At 40.7% G+C, this 15,933-nt stretch overlaps 1 protein-coding gene across 1 annotated transcript in view; it reads right to left on the reverse strand.

Moving 5' to 3' along the window:
• Positions 1 to 15,933, reverse strand: part of AFG2A (AFG2 AAA ATPase homolog A) — a 161,372-nt gene that overhangs the window by 117,034 nt on the left and 28,405 nt on the right. Inside the window, 2 exon segments of the mRNA XM_074542018.1 lie at positions 7,888 to 7,967; positions 8,344 to 8,397. Coding sequence (XP_074398119.1) covers positions 7,888 to 7,967; positions 8,344 to 8,397 — 134 coding nt within the window.

Raw genomic sequence — 15,933 nt, forward strand, 5'->3', positions numbered from 1 at the left:
TTTTCTAACACATTTTTTAATATTTGAAAACTAAAAGCAATCTGAGAATGCAGTCACTGCAGTTTCACCCCAAGATGAAATTTGGTAAGCATCACCACTGTGAACTAAAGCAAACATACATTTGCATCATCTGACCATCTAGAGCACTTCTGAAAAAATAATCCAGATGTCATTCTCACTGAAAAATATATTTAAATCTCCACCATCACTTAAATCTTGTAAAGGAGAACCAGTGAGTCTCCATCCCACCATTGACTTCAATGGCACTGAAGCCTGTCAAAATACCCTGGCTTCAGAATCAGGACCTTAATTTAATTACACTGCTAAACTGTAGATGGGGAAATGCAGGAAATCTTGACACAGTAACATTTTGAGAGCTGTTAATATCACAGCAACTGTGAGGCTGCAAAAGCAGAAGCAAGTCTGGGAGGACCCCTCTCCTGCACAGCTGACCCTACCTCAGGCAGAGCTGCAAGGTCAGAGAACGACCTCAGGAGAAGTATTCAGGATAAATTACTGCAGATGGATTAATCCCCACATAGCTGAAATCTATGTGGGGATTAATCCATCTGCAGTAATTTAATCAGTAATTTAAAATTTAACCTGGAAGTTAATCAAGTTTAAATCTGTAATCAGGTTTTGTGACAAGGGAGGCCAGCCCACCTTCTTTTCCAAAGCATCCCATCAGGCAAGATTTACACATGGATAAAACCTGCCTTTATTATTTTTCACCCTCAAACAAAAGAATCGCAATCACAATCAAAGTTTATAGGTTTTAAAAATACTTGTGGACGTGGTATCATCTCAAATAACCCTTTCACTGAAACTTCTGGAAATAATTTCATATCAAAACAAATGTAAAACTCATTGACATGACAGAACGCTCGGGATCAAAAAAATGTGAACAGGTTGAAATAGACCCTGCTGGCAGGACTCTCCACCTCTCTGTGAACTACAGAGGTAAAAGGTTCCTGAAATACAGAAAAGGTTCCTGAAATCCAGAAGCATCCTGCCAGCAGACTCCCACTCGCACAGCCTGAAGGATTTTTATTGAGTCTGACATTTGTGTGGGGGCTGCTCAGGGGGAAGCTGTCAGCGAGGAGCACCTGCCAAGGCCGGCTTTTCCGTGCCACCATCCTCATTAACTGTCACACGCTTCTACTGCTCTCCCTCCCAACCCGGCTGAACACGCCTCTGGCAGGTTAAGGTTTTCCTCAGCACTTGAAAAATAAAAAATTCTCTACTCCAATAGCATTACCAGAAAGACAATAACTATAGGATGGTCCCTGATATTAAATTTTGTGCAAAAATTCCATCACTGGGGCATTTTGTCTGGCATGCCAGTCAGGAAAAGCAGGCTTGTCCAATATTAAAACACTGGGCCAAACTTATTTCTGTGAACAGTACAACTTCAACAATCATCATTAAGACCACTACAGATACTACAGGCTTGGATGTTGTTAAAAAGCCTAAGAACAATATATACATGCAAATCTTTAATATTATTACTTAAGGCATCACTATTCACTGACAAAAAAAAAAAAACAACCTCAAAACATTCTAGTACACAAGCCCCTTTAGTGCTCAGACAAGAAATATTCCTCATGGGAGGGAATTTTCCTGCCTGTGTGACCAGGAAAACCCTGCAAGAAGAGGATCCTAAACCCTTCCCTCCATCAGCACCTTACAATTAGATGCTGTTGGATCCTGTACGCACCAACTCTATCAACTACTACCCATCATATTGTTTCATATCTTCCCTGTCTTCTCAAGCACAAAACTCAAGTAGTACAGAAGGGAAATACCCAGAGGAAACCTAAGTAAAGTCTGGGAAATTCAGTCTGGGTAGAATTTTTATCTTCATTGTCACCTCCATACCAAAATGATGTTTTGCCAACTGTTGATTCACCACTTAAATGCAGTTCATGTAATTTGGTTTGCGAGGCATTAGAAGAGCACAGAAAAATAAAAGAATTCCAAGTACTCCTTGAGTGGTCTCCAGCTTGCAAGTAAACTTTCCTAAAAAGATGATGAGCTTTGTGAAAACAGGAAACAGTGCTCAGCTGTCAGCAGGTGACTTTGAAACAAATGGCCTGCAGGCAGCTGCAGACACATCCTAATTATCCTTCACGGTTGTGTGAGCAGCCTCTTCCACTCACCTACACTTCTCATTATTGCAGCTTCCAAAAGTTCATGAAGTGGGCCCAGAAAAATGAAACACAGCGAAAAGAGAGAAAAGGAAAAGGAGGCCAGCTTGAGACAGGTTAGGAATCAACAGGCTTTCTTCCAGAGGGCTTTCCCCAAGAACATCTCCAAATGCTTGAGTGCCTAGGTGGTGATCCATCACCCATTTCCATCTGCTTGGAGCTAATTCCAGATGCACATCCATGGAAGACTGGCATTAGCCCACACCTGCAGCTTGCCCAGGCACTGCCTGCCTGACAGGAAGGATGCTAACATCATCAGTTCTCCTATTCTGCTAACACTGATGTTGCCTTAAAAAAAAAAGCAATGAAACAAAATAAAAACAACCCCAAACCAAGCACACACCTGATGCACAGTATATTTCCCACTTTATTTCATTCTGTTTTTCTCAGCATGTCTCCTCTGTGCATTCCTGGAAGTTAATCAAGTTTAAATCTGTAATCAATCACATCTACCAGGCAAGCAAGCACAGTTTAGGCTGTAAGTATTTGAGACCTAGAAGTAACTAACTAGACTGGATTTCATTTCATTACAATAATATTTATGTATAATAGGTTCACTGTTCATAAATTTTAGTTACAATTATGTTCCTCCTGCCTATCATTAAAATGATGACTTCAAGAAAAAGGGTTTATGGATCCAGTCCTACTTTCACTGTTGTTAATGAAAGTCTCTATTGACTTCAAATACCCAAATTATAATGTAGGCTGGGAAGTTACAAATTATTGGGGTTGTAAACAAAAAGGAAGAAACACAGATGCAAAATCACATGATAAATGCTTCTTGATAGCCAAAAGCACTAACAAGATCACTTTAAAATTAAAGGGATTGCAGACTTTTGCTGTATACACACATGAGCTATGAGTAATTTGTTAGAACTGCTCTTCCAAAACCAATTACAAGCTTTACTGTAAAATAAAATTGTTTCAAAACTTTCTTCTTTCACCACTCCTTGCTAGGCCTAAAATAAAAAGCTGGCACTAGGCATGCAGCTTTTTTCCCCCAGACGATATTTGTTTGGATACCAAATTCCAAAAGTTTAAAGAATTCATACAGCAGTCACCAAAGTTCTGAATGCCTCAGTTCTCCATCATGTGCAAAGATGGCTCAGATGTTGCAGGGAATCTGCTGATGTCCCCCAGTTGTGGGACACCAGTGCCAACAGAGGCCAGAAACACAAAGTTATGGGTCCCTCATAACAACCATGGCAGGGGGACTCTCCATATCTTCCATACTTTGACAGTGTTCTTCTGGCTTTGCATGAGAAATATCAGGGGGACAATACTTCCTTCAGCTTCAGTACTGCTAATTCACCCTGTGCAAGGTGGATTTCTGCCAAGAACCTCTCCCTTTTGCTGCATCCCCACAGAATTCAGCCCGTGGGTTTCATTACTGGATTCATTACTGAGCTCCTTCCATGGCAGACACTGCCCATTGCATCAGGGAATCTGCACAGGCACTAAAATACAATGACAAGTTCAAGGGTAGAGGATAAATAAATATGAGCTAAAATATCCCAGAATCTTGGTTTAAAAAGAGAAGATTTATCACTATCTCTGTTTAAGGGCAGAGGTGGTACATTACAGAAGAGAAGCTGCTGTTCTTCACAGGTTCTTCTAAAAGCCCAAGAGCCTCAGAACTTGAGACTGCAAAGATTTTAATACCAAAAGTGAAAACAGTGTGTCTTTCAGTGGTTCTGACTATTTTAAATTGTGGCTTAGGAATCTATCCATCTGTCCTTCCCCCACCATGCAGGACAATATATTTTCCCAAAAAAAACACCATCATGCTGTGGTTTCAGGGGATTGGTAGCAAAGTCCCTTCACTTTGTCACTTTTATCCTCTAAAAAGGTTAGCAATATTCATCTACCAACTTTTGGTATCCACATGTCAAATGCAAGGTACTGATTTTGTCCCTTGTCTGCCTTTTTTTTCTTCCCCTTGGAAAATAGCATTTATCAGTGCCTTTCACAGCAGTCTGCAGCATTTCCCATCCTACATTATAGAGACTTGCAGTTAAAGGGGAAATGCTTTGCTTCTGAAAAACAAGAAAAGGATGTCTCTTGCTGAAAAATCCTAAAAATCCTACTTATATAAACAATGTCCCATTTCCAAAGCACGGAGATTTCTGAAGTTCAGCAAACAGACTGTCTGCACTGCATTTACACAGACCCAAGTTCATTCATCACTTTCAAGACTAATTACCAAGCCATTTCCCTCTTGGCAACCCCGAATGGCCAGAAGAATTAGGTTTTACATGGTCAGGATACTGAGGGTAACAAATACCCATAACTCTCAGCAGCTGTGGAATTTGTAAAGTCTCCCAAGCTTTGTGCAGGCACAGGATTACTTCAAGGCAAACTCTGCTGTATCTGGACCAGTCCTGCCTCAGTGCAATCTGTCCTACAAAAAGTCATAACAGCATCTTTCAAAAGTAGATTGAAAGTGGAAGCAGAGGAAAAAGTCATCATCTGCTTGTGCAGGCAGATGCTAATTAGAACCACAAAGCAGAGGAAAAGGCTCCGTGCATCTCAAAGTTCACCTCTCCTGATGCATGACTGAAGAAGTTTTTTTCTATCATTTCTCCTCTTCAAACCTTAAACCTCTAACCTTCTATCATCTTTTCTGCTGCAGGTTTATCATTTTTCTTTAGAAACAGCCATGGTGAATGCCTCCCTTTTTCTCTACAGTCAGGCCACTGAGCCACTAATTTTTCATTTTCAGTTCTCTCTAAACTTACTCTAACATCTCTACATAAATCAGAGAGAGATGGAAAAATCCTCCATGAGCATTAGAAGCTCAGAGTAACAGAAAAAAATGCAGAAGTGAACACAGCTCAAAGTATCTTTATGTCTTCACTACTACACTGGAAACTCAAGGCCATTCAGATTCACTCTCTCATCTTTCATAAAGGATAATCAGATTTTTATCTCAAGCAATTGCTCCTTACATTGAACTACTTTTCTTCAAAGCTGCAGGGTAATATTTTCATAAACTGTCTTTAAAATTGGTATGCCTCCAGCCTACTTGCTTAATTCCTTGATCAAGATGTATTACTGTGTCCACTACATGCAAACTAGGGAGAGTGTGGGCAGACAAGGAAAAAATCTTAGTTGATATCAATAAAACATATGGGACTTCTAAGCAGGCTGGATAAGAAATAATCTTTTCCAAATAAAACATTTTGACAATGAACAATGGCAATTACTATAATTTTTGCTGACTTCAAAGTATTGTTAGCTCTAAGTAATAAACACACACAAATAGATTTTGTAAAATAAAACTGCTACACGAGACAGTTCCATTAGGTAGCATCTTAGATGTGTAACAATTATGGAATGAATTATGGCTTGGGAGTGTGTCATAAATAAAACACTGTGGCATAACTGAGTGCAGCCACAGTGTTTGCACAATGGCTTGGGCAGTGCCAGAATCCAATACCTGATGCAAAGGAGTTATCATGAATGGCCCAAACAAGAAAATTCCTTGGCTTTCTCTGTCTGCCTCTACACTCATTTAATTACAAAATCTATTAGTTCATATGCCCCTCCTGCTGAGAAGGAATTGTTTAGTGACTTCTACAGAAGGTTGGGAGCAAAACAACCACAAGTTTTAGTCAAATCTAAAGAAAGGGTTAATGAATACTTGGCAGGGTGCTTTAAAGAACAAAAACATTAAGTCATTTACTCAATGTTATTTCACATCTATATTTCTGATCAGATTTATACATAAAATTACTCCCACAGTTTAACAGTTTCAGATTCTCTGGATTTCTGGACATACCCTGGTAGGATTAGGAGAGGCTGCCTACCCAGGAGATATGGAATGTAGCACATTCTGCACAAAGCCCACAGCATCCTATCAAGGATTTCAACTCTCACAAAGCTGTATCACAGAGTGTTCTTCACTGCCAAGGCAAAGAAAACTAATTCAGCCAACAGAGGGAATGGGGAGACAATATAAACAGGTGTTTCCTTGAAAACTTCAGCACAGTCAGTAATAGCACAGGAAATGGATCTCCAGAGGCCTGAAATCGTTAGCATCTCTAGTGCATTTGCAAATTCCTACTGTGCAAAGTCAGCCTGTAAAAAAGGGCCATTTCTAATAAGTGCCTTGTCTGGTTTCCTACACCATTTAATTTCAGATGAATTTTATGAGAACTCTGCTACATATTTTACCTCCCATCTGGTTCAGATTTGACAATGAAATATTTGTGTGTCCCGCCCTGTTCTTTTTAAAGCTCCAAAACCAGATGTCTCCAGCACAACACCACTGCAGCAGGTCACACCACATTCTTCAGCAAGCTGTGCCAGGCCTGCTACCCCCCACAGACAGTCCCAGGTAAGGTAAAATCATGTTGTTTGCTCCCTAAAAAAGCAAACAAACAAACAAACTCACCACCTCCAGGGCACTGTGTGAAAAAACTGTTTAAAATGTATTATGGCTTAACCTTCCAAGAGGTTTGGAGGTTTGATCTTGATGAAGTGCTGGTTCTGGAAGCTGAACATATTAACAGTTGCAGCAGGGGATGATATTTCTTTTCCCCTCCAATGGCTTGATTCAAGCAAAACATTTTGCAATTTCTCTGTTGCTTCAGTGCATAGCACTTCTAGGAAGATCACAAATTTCACAGCTGCCCACGTTGCACATGAGAAGGACTTTGAGGAAAACATCTTCAATCAGATTTTGCATTTTCAACAGTAAGAATGTTCATGTCTTAGCAGCTTCACAGGGCAGCTCTATGCTACATGTGATGCTACCTCCTGTGACACAAATAATTTATTTATGTCACCAAAACATCAAAATGACACCTGTTATCCTTTCCTGTTATCCTTCTTGCAATACAAAAGAACCTGCAGGGATGCTGAGGGAGCTTTTTTCCCAGAAAAATGTTGAAGTTTTGATGTGCCTTTAAACAGGACAAATACTTTCTAATGCACCTATTTGGCAGGTTTTCATGCATAATAAAACAGGATAAAAGTATTTATTGCAACAGCAAGTAGCAGTTACATTTAGAATGAGGTATCCCCCAAGAAAGTCCACTTACAGAGCCTGTCAAATCTTAAATGCTGTAGTGGCAACTAAAAACTGCAATCATTCTACTTCAGACATGAGCTAAACATCTCTTGGAATGATCACAAAGCAGGATATTAAAAAAATACTATTAGCTGTTTGCACAATAATCCCTTCTTAATGTCACACATGAAAGGACACAAGTGTTCCCAAATCTTTTAATGAAGTTTCTTCCCAGTCTGGCAAAACATTTAAACATAGGTGTAAATTTAGTTTTATGAGTATTCTCCTTGGAAATTTGTGTTATGTAGCTTATGATCCTACTGTTTGCTTGATGGAGACACCAAATTAGGCCAGGGCAACAAGCCTGGGAAAAAAAAAAGGAGTTAAGTTTCTGGAAATAAAAGGTAAAACCACAGAAAAGAGCCAAATAGCATGAGAACCAGTAGATTCATTGCTGCTAATGAGATGAGAAAGGAGGAACTCCATCAGCTTACCTGTTTATGCCAAGTTAAATAGGCTTGAGTAAGTCACACATTACCCTTCTGTATAAAGAATGAAGATATTTAATAAAAAAATTCTAGAAAGGTAAATAAAACTGTGACTGTACAGTGTAAGAATCATTTATCAGGAAATAATGTCTGTTGTTTTTGTAACAGGATTACTTACTTTCCCCTTTCAACTGCCAAGGCATCTATTTCATCAAAGAAGAGAATTGAAGGAGACACTGCTCTGGCTTTCCTGAAGATCTACAAAAAAAACAACAATGAAATACCCAGTTTTAAGGGAAGGAAGCATTTACAGTACACTCTCACCCCCTGCACACCTCAGGAGTGACAGAGTTTCACATAACAGACATCAGCCTGTCTTGTCTTGGGTTGTTTCTATTTTAAAACAGATTTTTTTTTGAAAGAGTAGTAAAAGCTGCCACAGGATCCCAAACTCAACATGTACCAACGCAGGAGAAAGCTAAATATCCCTGCTGCTTCATTTTCTTCTTTTCTTTTTTAAGCTTACACCAGAAGGAGTTTTCAGCAAGTTTAATGGTAACCTCATAAGCAGAGAAGAATTTGAAAGCCCAGGAAGCTTTGTATGTAATGTTATCCACAGCCTGCCCTTTCTCACCTCTCTCACTGCTCGTTCAGACTCACCAACGTATTTGTTCATCAACTCAGGCCCCTGAAAAACAGAAGATTCAAAACCATGATACATTTGTATACAAAATGATTGAGACAGTCTGCCAGTGCTACACTGGTCTCGCTCTCTTACAAAAAATTCTGAGATTTTTGTCATTTTTAAGTCTTATGGGTGCATTTTGACCTAGCTTGGTAGAGATAGAGGGTTTCTCCATTTATTTTAGTACCTGTGCATGTTGGTTAGTCCTCTCTTCCTGATACTTTGCCAGTACCTTAATGAGAAATTGAATTAACCACAAAACCAAATGCTGTGAGGGTCTTAAAAGTGCTCAACAACAGTACACCAAGGGGCTGCAAAGGAGCCAGAAGAACAAATCACAGCAAAGCATTTCCTTGCACTCTCAACCTGCATCCTGCCCAGCCAAGCACCACAGCAGTGACTTAAACCAACATTTAACAGCACTTCTTTGGACCTGACACTCTGCAGGTGAAGCAAAAAGCTGCACAGCAGCACACCTGAAACCCATCCCTAGCAGGGGAGCTGTTCAGTGTCTGAGCTCATGCACATTCCTGCTGCTCTGCTGAGCCTGCCAAGCAGGATTATGAGTGCCAGCTGCTGTGGTGCCTGCTTATCCTCACAGCCCTGTCCACCAGGAACGGACTGGAGACCACAGGGTCAGCATTCCAGTCTTGAACAAGTACTTAGAATTCTAAAAAGTAAAACAATGGCAGATTCTCAGAGTATTTTCTGTTCTGCTGTATCCTGTAGGATAGGCTGCTTAAATAAGGCTTCCTAATGGGCCTCAGCTTCTCCTGGGATTGGTAATGACTCACTGACTTCAGGCTGGTTTGCATCAGCACTGACCTGCAGCCACAAACAAGGATCATTATCTGCTGCCCTGAACGAAAAGAGCCAGTGGCTCCAATCTATTTCCCAGGCAACAACAGGTGTCCTTGTAATTCCCCCAGAGGAAACAACATCCTTCACAGTCAGAAAGCTGAACCACCTCCTCCCAGCTGTGGGTGCCTTCAGGTAACTCAGCCCAGAGCACAGGGCAGCATTAACAGCAGGTATGTCACAATTAACAATGTGTGGCAGACACACATTTATGCACTGGCAATGGCAGAGCCTCTGTTACAAGCCCTCTTTGAATGGGACCATCTGGACTTTGTTCCCAGGGTGGTGGAACACAGATTCATCACTCTAAAAATGCAGCACACTGGTTTTGCTGGCTCCCCTCTCCGTGCTCATTTCCATTCCTGCAGTAACAGTTAATGCACTGACTTTACCTTGACACTGGAAAACACCTGTGCTCACGTAGGGGTAAAAAATAATATCCTCTGGAAAGCAAAGCACAAGTTATCTGATATCAGCAAAGCATCCAGGCATAGACACCATTTTTATTTCTTTCTTTTCAAAGAATTGTCCTTTATCCAAAGGACCAGGTGAGTGCAGCAGCCTGGCCATAGCCACACTGTAAGAGTTGATAGGACCAGCACTGTGTGCCTGGCCTGCAGGAAAGGTAAATTACACAACTGGCATTGTTTTCTTTCTTAAAGCAACTGCTGTGGCAGCTCAAGTGGCACCTGGAGGCCTCCAATGACTGCAAAATTGGAGTCTGGTGGGTACCTGAGTGGAAACAGAATTATTTACACACAAAACCGAGGAACGCAGGAAAGACAGAAGGGAAAAACAAGGTGAGGAGAGAAACACAAAATACAAGGTGAGAGAGAGAAGCACAAAGCCTTTTGCTGCTACTGCCATCAGCCATGAGGAGCGTGGAGCAGCCAGTGAGGGCCAGACTGCAGCTCAGAGACAGCCCAGCTGCTCTGGGCCCTCGTCCTTCATCACGCTCAGGGCAGATGAGGAATCCGATAGCACAGCCCTGACAAATCCTTCAGGAATGAGAGCAGAGTCCTCTCTTCCCATCCAGCTCTCTGTCACAATGAGAAACCACTGCAAGCTCTACCCACAATTACAGATTTCTCTCACTAACTTTTCCTTGGAGCCTCTGGAGCTTCCCTTTCATGCCCTTATTCCCATAAGTAATCTTCATTCACATCAGTATTCCCATGGAAACCAACATCACACACATCCGTGCCAACAGTGTGCTCCCCTCCTGTGACCCAACATCAAACAGCCTGACATTTTCTTTTGTCTCAGCAAAAAAACCCCAAAACTACCCTGTTTGAGCTTTAAGGTACAATATAATTTCAGATGAGTGTAGTTTTATTTTTAATTAAGCATTAAAATATGATGAAGGCAACATCAAAGCAATAAATACCATTTAAAATGTTTCAAAGAGAATTATTTTGAATGTAACTTTTTGCTGTAAGCTTTGACATTAAGTTTTTCTCCATTTTTCTCTTCACTAAAAAGCAACTCCAGGTGAAAGACTACTACATGTTAATGAGCTGTGCCTCTTTGTGGAGAATTTTCATGAAAATTGGTTTGAAAGTCTCCTAGTTCACCCTTCATGAGGGATACCAGAACTCCATTTGAGTGTCATGTTTTTCACTGTGAGCAGCTCATCCTTACTGTCCATGGCAAGAAAAGGCTCCAAAGTAAGACAAAGCACACACAGAAGAGGAGGAATTGCTGTACAATTCAATCATGCAAACACTGAAAACCACAACACAAAAACCAGAAATGTTCAAAGCAGCTGGAGGTAGCTGGGGGAGCTCTGGTCTCACCTGAGCTGAGCCTTTGCCTTACCCTGTCTGCACCTGTGCTGTCCTTTAGCTCAGATTGATGGCAGCTCTTGTTTGAAAAACAAATCTGCAGGACAGGCAGTGTGCAGGCCACCACAAAGTCACCTGCTGGCAGCTGACACAGCTTCTCATTTCACAAAGCTCACCTTTAGCAGGCTTTGGAGGCCACTGAAGAAATACCAGGAGAGTTTTTTCATTTTATTTTTCAGTGCTTTTCTAAATGCTTTAAAAAGCAAATGACAAGAGCTTGACTTAGCTGACATTTGTTGAAAGATCATTTCTGGCCAAGGGGTGAGCATATGGATTCTTTTTAAAAGCTTTTTATAGCTGTTGATAGACTGACCAAGAGGTGCTAGTAAAAAAATGGGCCAGTTTAATGCTGCACAGCTCTGTTCTCATCTGCAACAAGTCATCTTCCATACAAGCAGACATGTAGAAATCAAACCTGTTTCTTGTGGACATTTGCACAGGGACTCCAAAACCAGCAAAAGATTTGGAGCAGAAAATTGGCAGAAGTAGTTGTAGCTTAGCCATGCATATAAGCATTTGTGAGCTGGAGTCCAGACTGACAGTAAAAAATCTGCCAATTCAGGCCCACTGGATACTGCTGAGGTTTCTTTATTCAGCCTCAAAGCAGAGAGAGTTTCCAGGCATGCTCTGCCTAAAGACTATTCCATCCCTACTTACAAGATATATCCCCATGCATCATGAAACCTTCTACTTGCTTATGGTCTGGATTGGAGGAATTTTAATTTCTTTTTTTATTTTAATAAAAAACCCCAAATTTCTTGCATTTAAAGTATTATCAGAATTAACTCTCCAAGATTAACTGCACAGAAGATAAAACCCTTGTATACATGCAGCAACATGAGATAAGCTTGTGCACACATGGCTTTGACAGAGGTTCTCAAAGTGTTTTTAAACTGCAAGAGGGACATCTGCTACCCCTGAAGTTAAAGAGCATCAGTCATTTTTCTGAGCAGGCCTTAAGACCACTTGCAGATTTTCTCCATCACTTGGGTAGGAAATTTAGGCAGTGATTTCTCTTACATGTTTTCTTTTTCACTCTTTTGACAATCAGGCAAGTAATGCACTGAAGCTTTCTGAGTCACACGGGCACAGCTCCAGCTGTGTCTCCAGCACACAGCTCAGTCCAGACTCCACAGAAATACCTGAAAACCTCACACACAGGTTCTGGGCTCTTACACAGACACATCAAACTGTGCTAGCCACAGAGCACAATTCCTAGGTCCTGAAGATCCAACTAGAAAGTTTATATCACATCCAATAAATTACTGCTCTAGATTATTATTACAAGATAATGCACAATTCCTTCTTTGGCATATTCAAAGCAGAAATCATCAGGCATTAAAGTATCAGTCAGAATTAATATCTAATTTCAAATGATATCTCTAGCAACTGAGCTCTGTACTGTGAATCTCAGAAAAGAACAAAAAGAAAAGGACAGAGGTGCCAAAATTATTTTTCAACCATTCACACTGTGTTCCTAGGGCAAAGTTCAGTGCCCACAGTCACACAATGGCATCTGAATTAGACATTCACATGAACTGATTTGGGCAGACAGATGTTCACCTCTCAGGTGCCATGTGCTAATTTCTCTTAAGGCTGCAGGAGAAGCTTAGACATCTAGCTCAGAGCAGCAAAGTCTGCAATACACCATTCATAGGGTTAAACCCAGCATCTTTTTTTAATTCTTTCCAGTTTGGACACTGAAGGTGAGATAGAGTCATGGAACCACAGAATGGCCCAGGTTGGAAGAGTCCTTAAAGATCATTTAGTTCCAACCTCCCTGCCATGGGCAGAGACACCTTCCACCAGACCACATTTGCTCAGAGCCTCATCCAGGGATGGGTAATCCCCAATTTCTTTGGGCAACCTGTGCCACTGCCTCACCACCCTCACAGTAAAGAATTTTTCCTAATCTATCTAATCTAAATCTACTCTGAAACCATTCTCCCTTATCCTGCTCTTGGAAAAAGTCCCTCTCCATCTTTCATGTAGGCTCTAGTTAGGTGCTGGAAGGCACAATTAGGTCACTCCTAAGCCTTCTCTTCTCCAGACTGAACAATCTCAATTCTCTCAGCCTTATGCTCTATTCTAACAACACTGAAGAGACTCAGAAATTAGTTATTGAGTCCTGTGGCACTGTAATCTCCATGGCAAAATGCTATTCCATCCCTCCCACAGTCCAACCAAAGCAGCACATGACTGAGGGTGGCTGTAGGGAAGCAAGTTAATAAGATAAACACTGAAACTTCCTATAATTTAACAGTAAGGCTCTTTCTAAGGCAGAGGCTGTACGTGTGTGATTTGGTAATTGGTTACACTGCATAGAAAAATATTTGCTCAGAAAATGCATTCTATTTGCTTGTTAAGAATAAAGCCTGCTTCTTCTCTTTCAGGGCTGCTTCAAGATTTCACCTGCATCACTCCCACATGGAAACCCCAGGCTGAGCACCATGCACCACTTTAATCACTTCCTTTCCCTCTGCCCTGCATTCCAGAGGACATTAAAAACTTGTTGACACCTGTCTGGGGTTTGAAAAACTTCCATTTCAGCAGGTGCTTGTGGGCTCCAAAGTATGTAAGGGAGCAAACTGGCAAAACCCTGTTACCCCCAGTCCCTGCAGTGGAGTTGTAACAAGCAGCATGGTAAAACTGCAAAGGCAACTATAATATCCAGTTTTCTTTATTGCCATGCCTCAGAGTCCACTTGTTTGCCATTTGCCTTGACCAGCAAACTCTAGTGACAATCTTCTGAGGCTTCTTTACACAAGACAGAAGCCAGGATTTGCACTGCAGAATGAGCTGACTGGAAACATTGAATTACACTCACTGCATGCACCAGTGCCTTTGGAGTGCCTCTGGCATCATCAGGGCAGGATCCATGCAGGATCCAAAATCACACAAAATGAGCCACCCCTGCTGCAAAACCTATTTGCTGAGACTTCACACCTCCAGCAACACTCCATTCCTCCACTGGTAACTTGAAGAGAGAGAAAGAAACTAAGCACTAATAAAAAAATAAATTTGCCAGGTAATTGAGAAGGGACAAAGAGATAGGGATTATATTTAACCATTTTCTGCCTGTATAGTCACTTTTGGTAAGCTTATGGTAAGAATGGATGAATGATTTTTAGTAGAGTACAATATGCAGAAAGCTTCAGGATTAAAAGAGCTCAAAGTATCTCAACTTGTTATCCCTTGTAAAAAATGTCCAATTTTTCAGAGTTATTTTTACTATCTGCTAATTAACTAACAAGTTTTCGTAAATGTGTTACTGTGGATCCTTTTAGAAATTTTATCAAAACGTTTGCCAAAATTTCTCATAAAGCCACAATGCCTCTGCATTTTTCATCTCAAATGCCTTGCTTTTAAACTACTTACAGTCACCAAGCTTTCTTATTTCAGGCTTCTGCTCACTGAAATCCCCATCAAAAGGCTCAGCTATCTCCCCAAAACTCAGTGACAGCTCTTCACAAAGCAAAGCAGTCGACCTTTCCAAGCCTCATTAATCTGTGGGAGCTGCCACAGCCAAGAGCTGAAGGGAAAAGCAGAGGAAACTTGAATTGGAAAATATTTTGACATAATTGACCCAGATGACAAACTAAGCTTAAGCACATGTCAAGCACGGGGAGTGGTACAAAAGCATCAGCTGGGTGACACAGGAAGCTGAACCAAGCCAAGGTGAAGTCAGAGCCCTGGGAACTCTGTATATTTTTGTAATTACTGCTCATTGCAAAAAGAAAAGATTCCTTCAGCCCAAGCTCTTAAGTAACAGCAAATAAAAGGTCAGGAATATTTTATCTTTTTTTTTTTTTTAAATCACACTGTAGTTGGATCTCCTAACAAATGTTTCAAAATAAAGTTTAAGAACAGTATAGTTCACATCATCTGTACCAGTGGTTTGCTCAGTGCTGACATCCTTAAACACTCCTTACTGTCACAGGTGGATTTGGTTTTCTTTGCTTTGTGTGGTGGGGATTTTTCAAGTATTCCTTCATCCTGTTTACAAAAATTACTGTGCCTCGCTTAGCTATACTGCAAGGCATTTAACTTTTTAAAATTTAAGCTGTTTTTTGTCACTACCCCTAAGTGAGGCTTGGCCTTACTTTTGATTTTAAACAGACAAACGTTAAAAAGCACTAAGCAGCAAGAGGAAAAATGATGTTTCTGAAACCTGCAAAAGCATATAGAAGTTACATAATTTTTCTTGCTATATATCTTATAAACTCAGGTAATCTGCTTGTTAGACAGAAAACAGAACTCCAATTCCCCATGGATCTGACCATCACAGCTGGGTGATAGAATTTATCTGGATGAGTATCCAGATGGTACCTCCCAGCCTGACATCTTAAGAGCTGACTCCAGTGTTCATTCTGAAATAGGTTAAAACCAGAAAAAGCTCAATGGTTTTTTTATTTGGTAGTAAAGTTAATGACCTAAATAGCACAATAATAGGAGGGGGAAAAAGATTCCACACAGACTCTGCTAATTGCTTCCCAGAAAAGCCACAGAAAATATGTAAGGAAAAGTAATACTCATTTGATTCTTAGCAAAACACAATGACACAGGATTTCCTAAAAATAAAATAAACTAAAAAATTTAAAATCCAAGAAGGCAGTCATAATGCATCTAAATAAACTAAGATGCAAGACAAATGCAGAGATAATTATCTATGCTATACAGCAAGCCAGGCGAGTTACTTCCAAAAATGCAATATCACCACAAAAATCCTAGTGGTCTCACAAAAAATAAAGCTCAAAAAACCAGCCAGTCAAAACTGACCCTAAGTGCAGGAACTGTCAAAACAGTCCACAGAAATACCTATGACACAAATAGTCCA

Source organism: Zonotrichia albicollis, chromosome 5, assembly GCF_047830755.1.
Source record: "Zonotrichia albicollis isolate bZonAlb1 chromosome 5, bZonAlb1.hap1, whole genome shotgun sequence".
NCBI classification, from domain to species: Eukaryota; Metazoa; Chordata; class Aves; order Passeriformes; family Passerellidae; genus Zonotrichia; species Zonotrichia albicollis.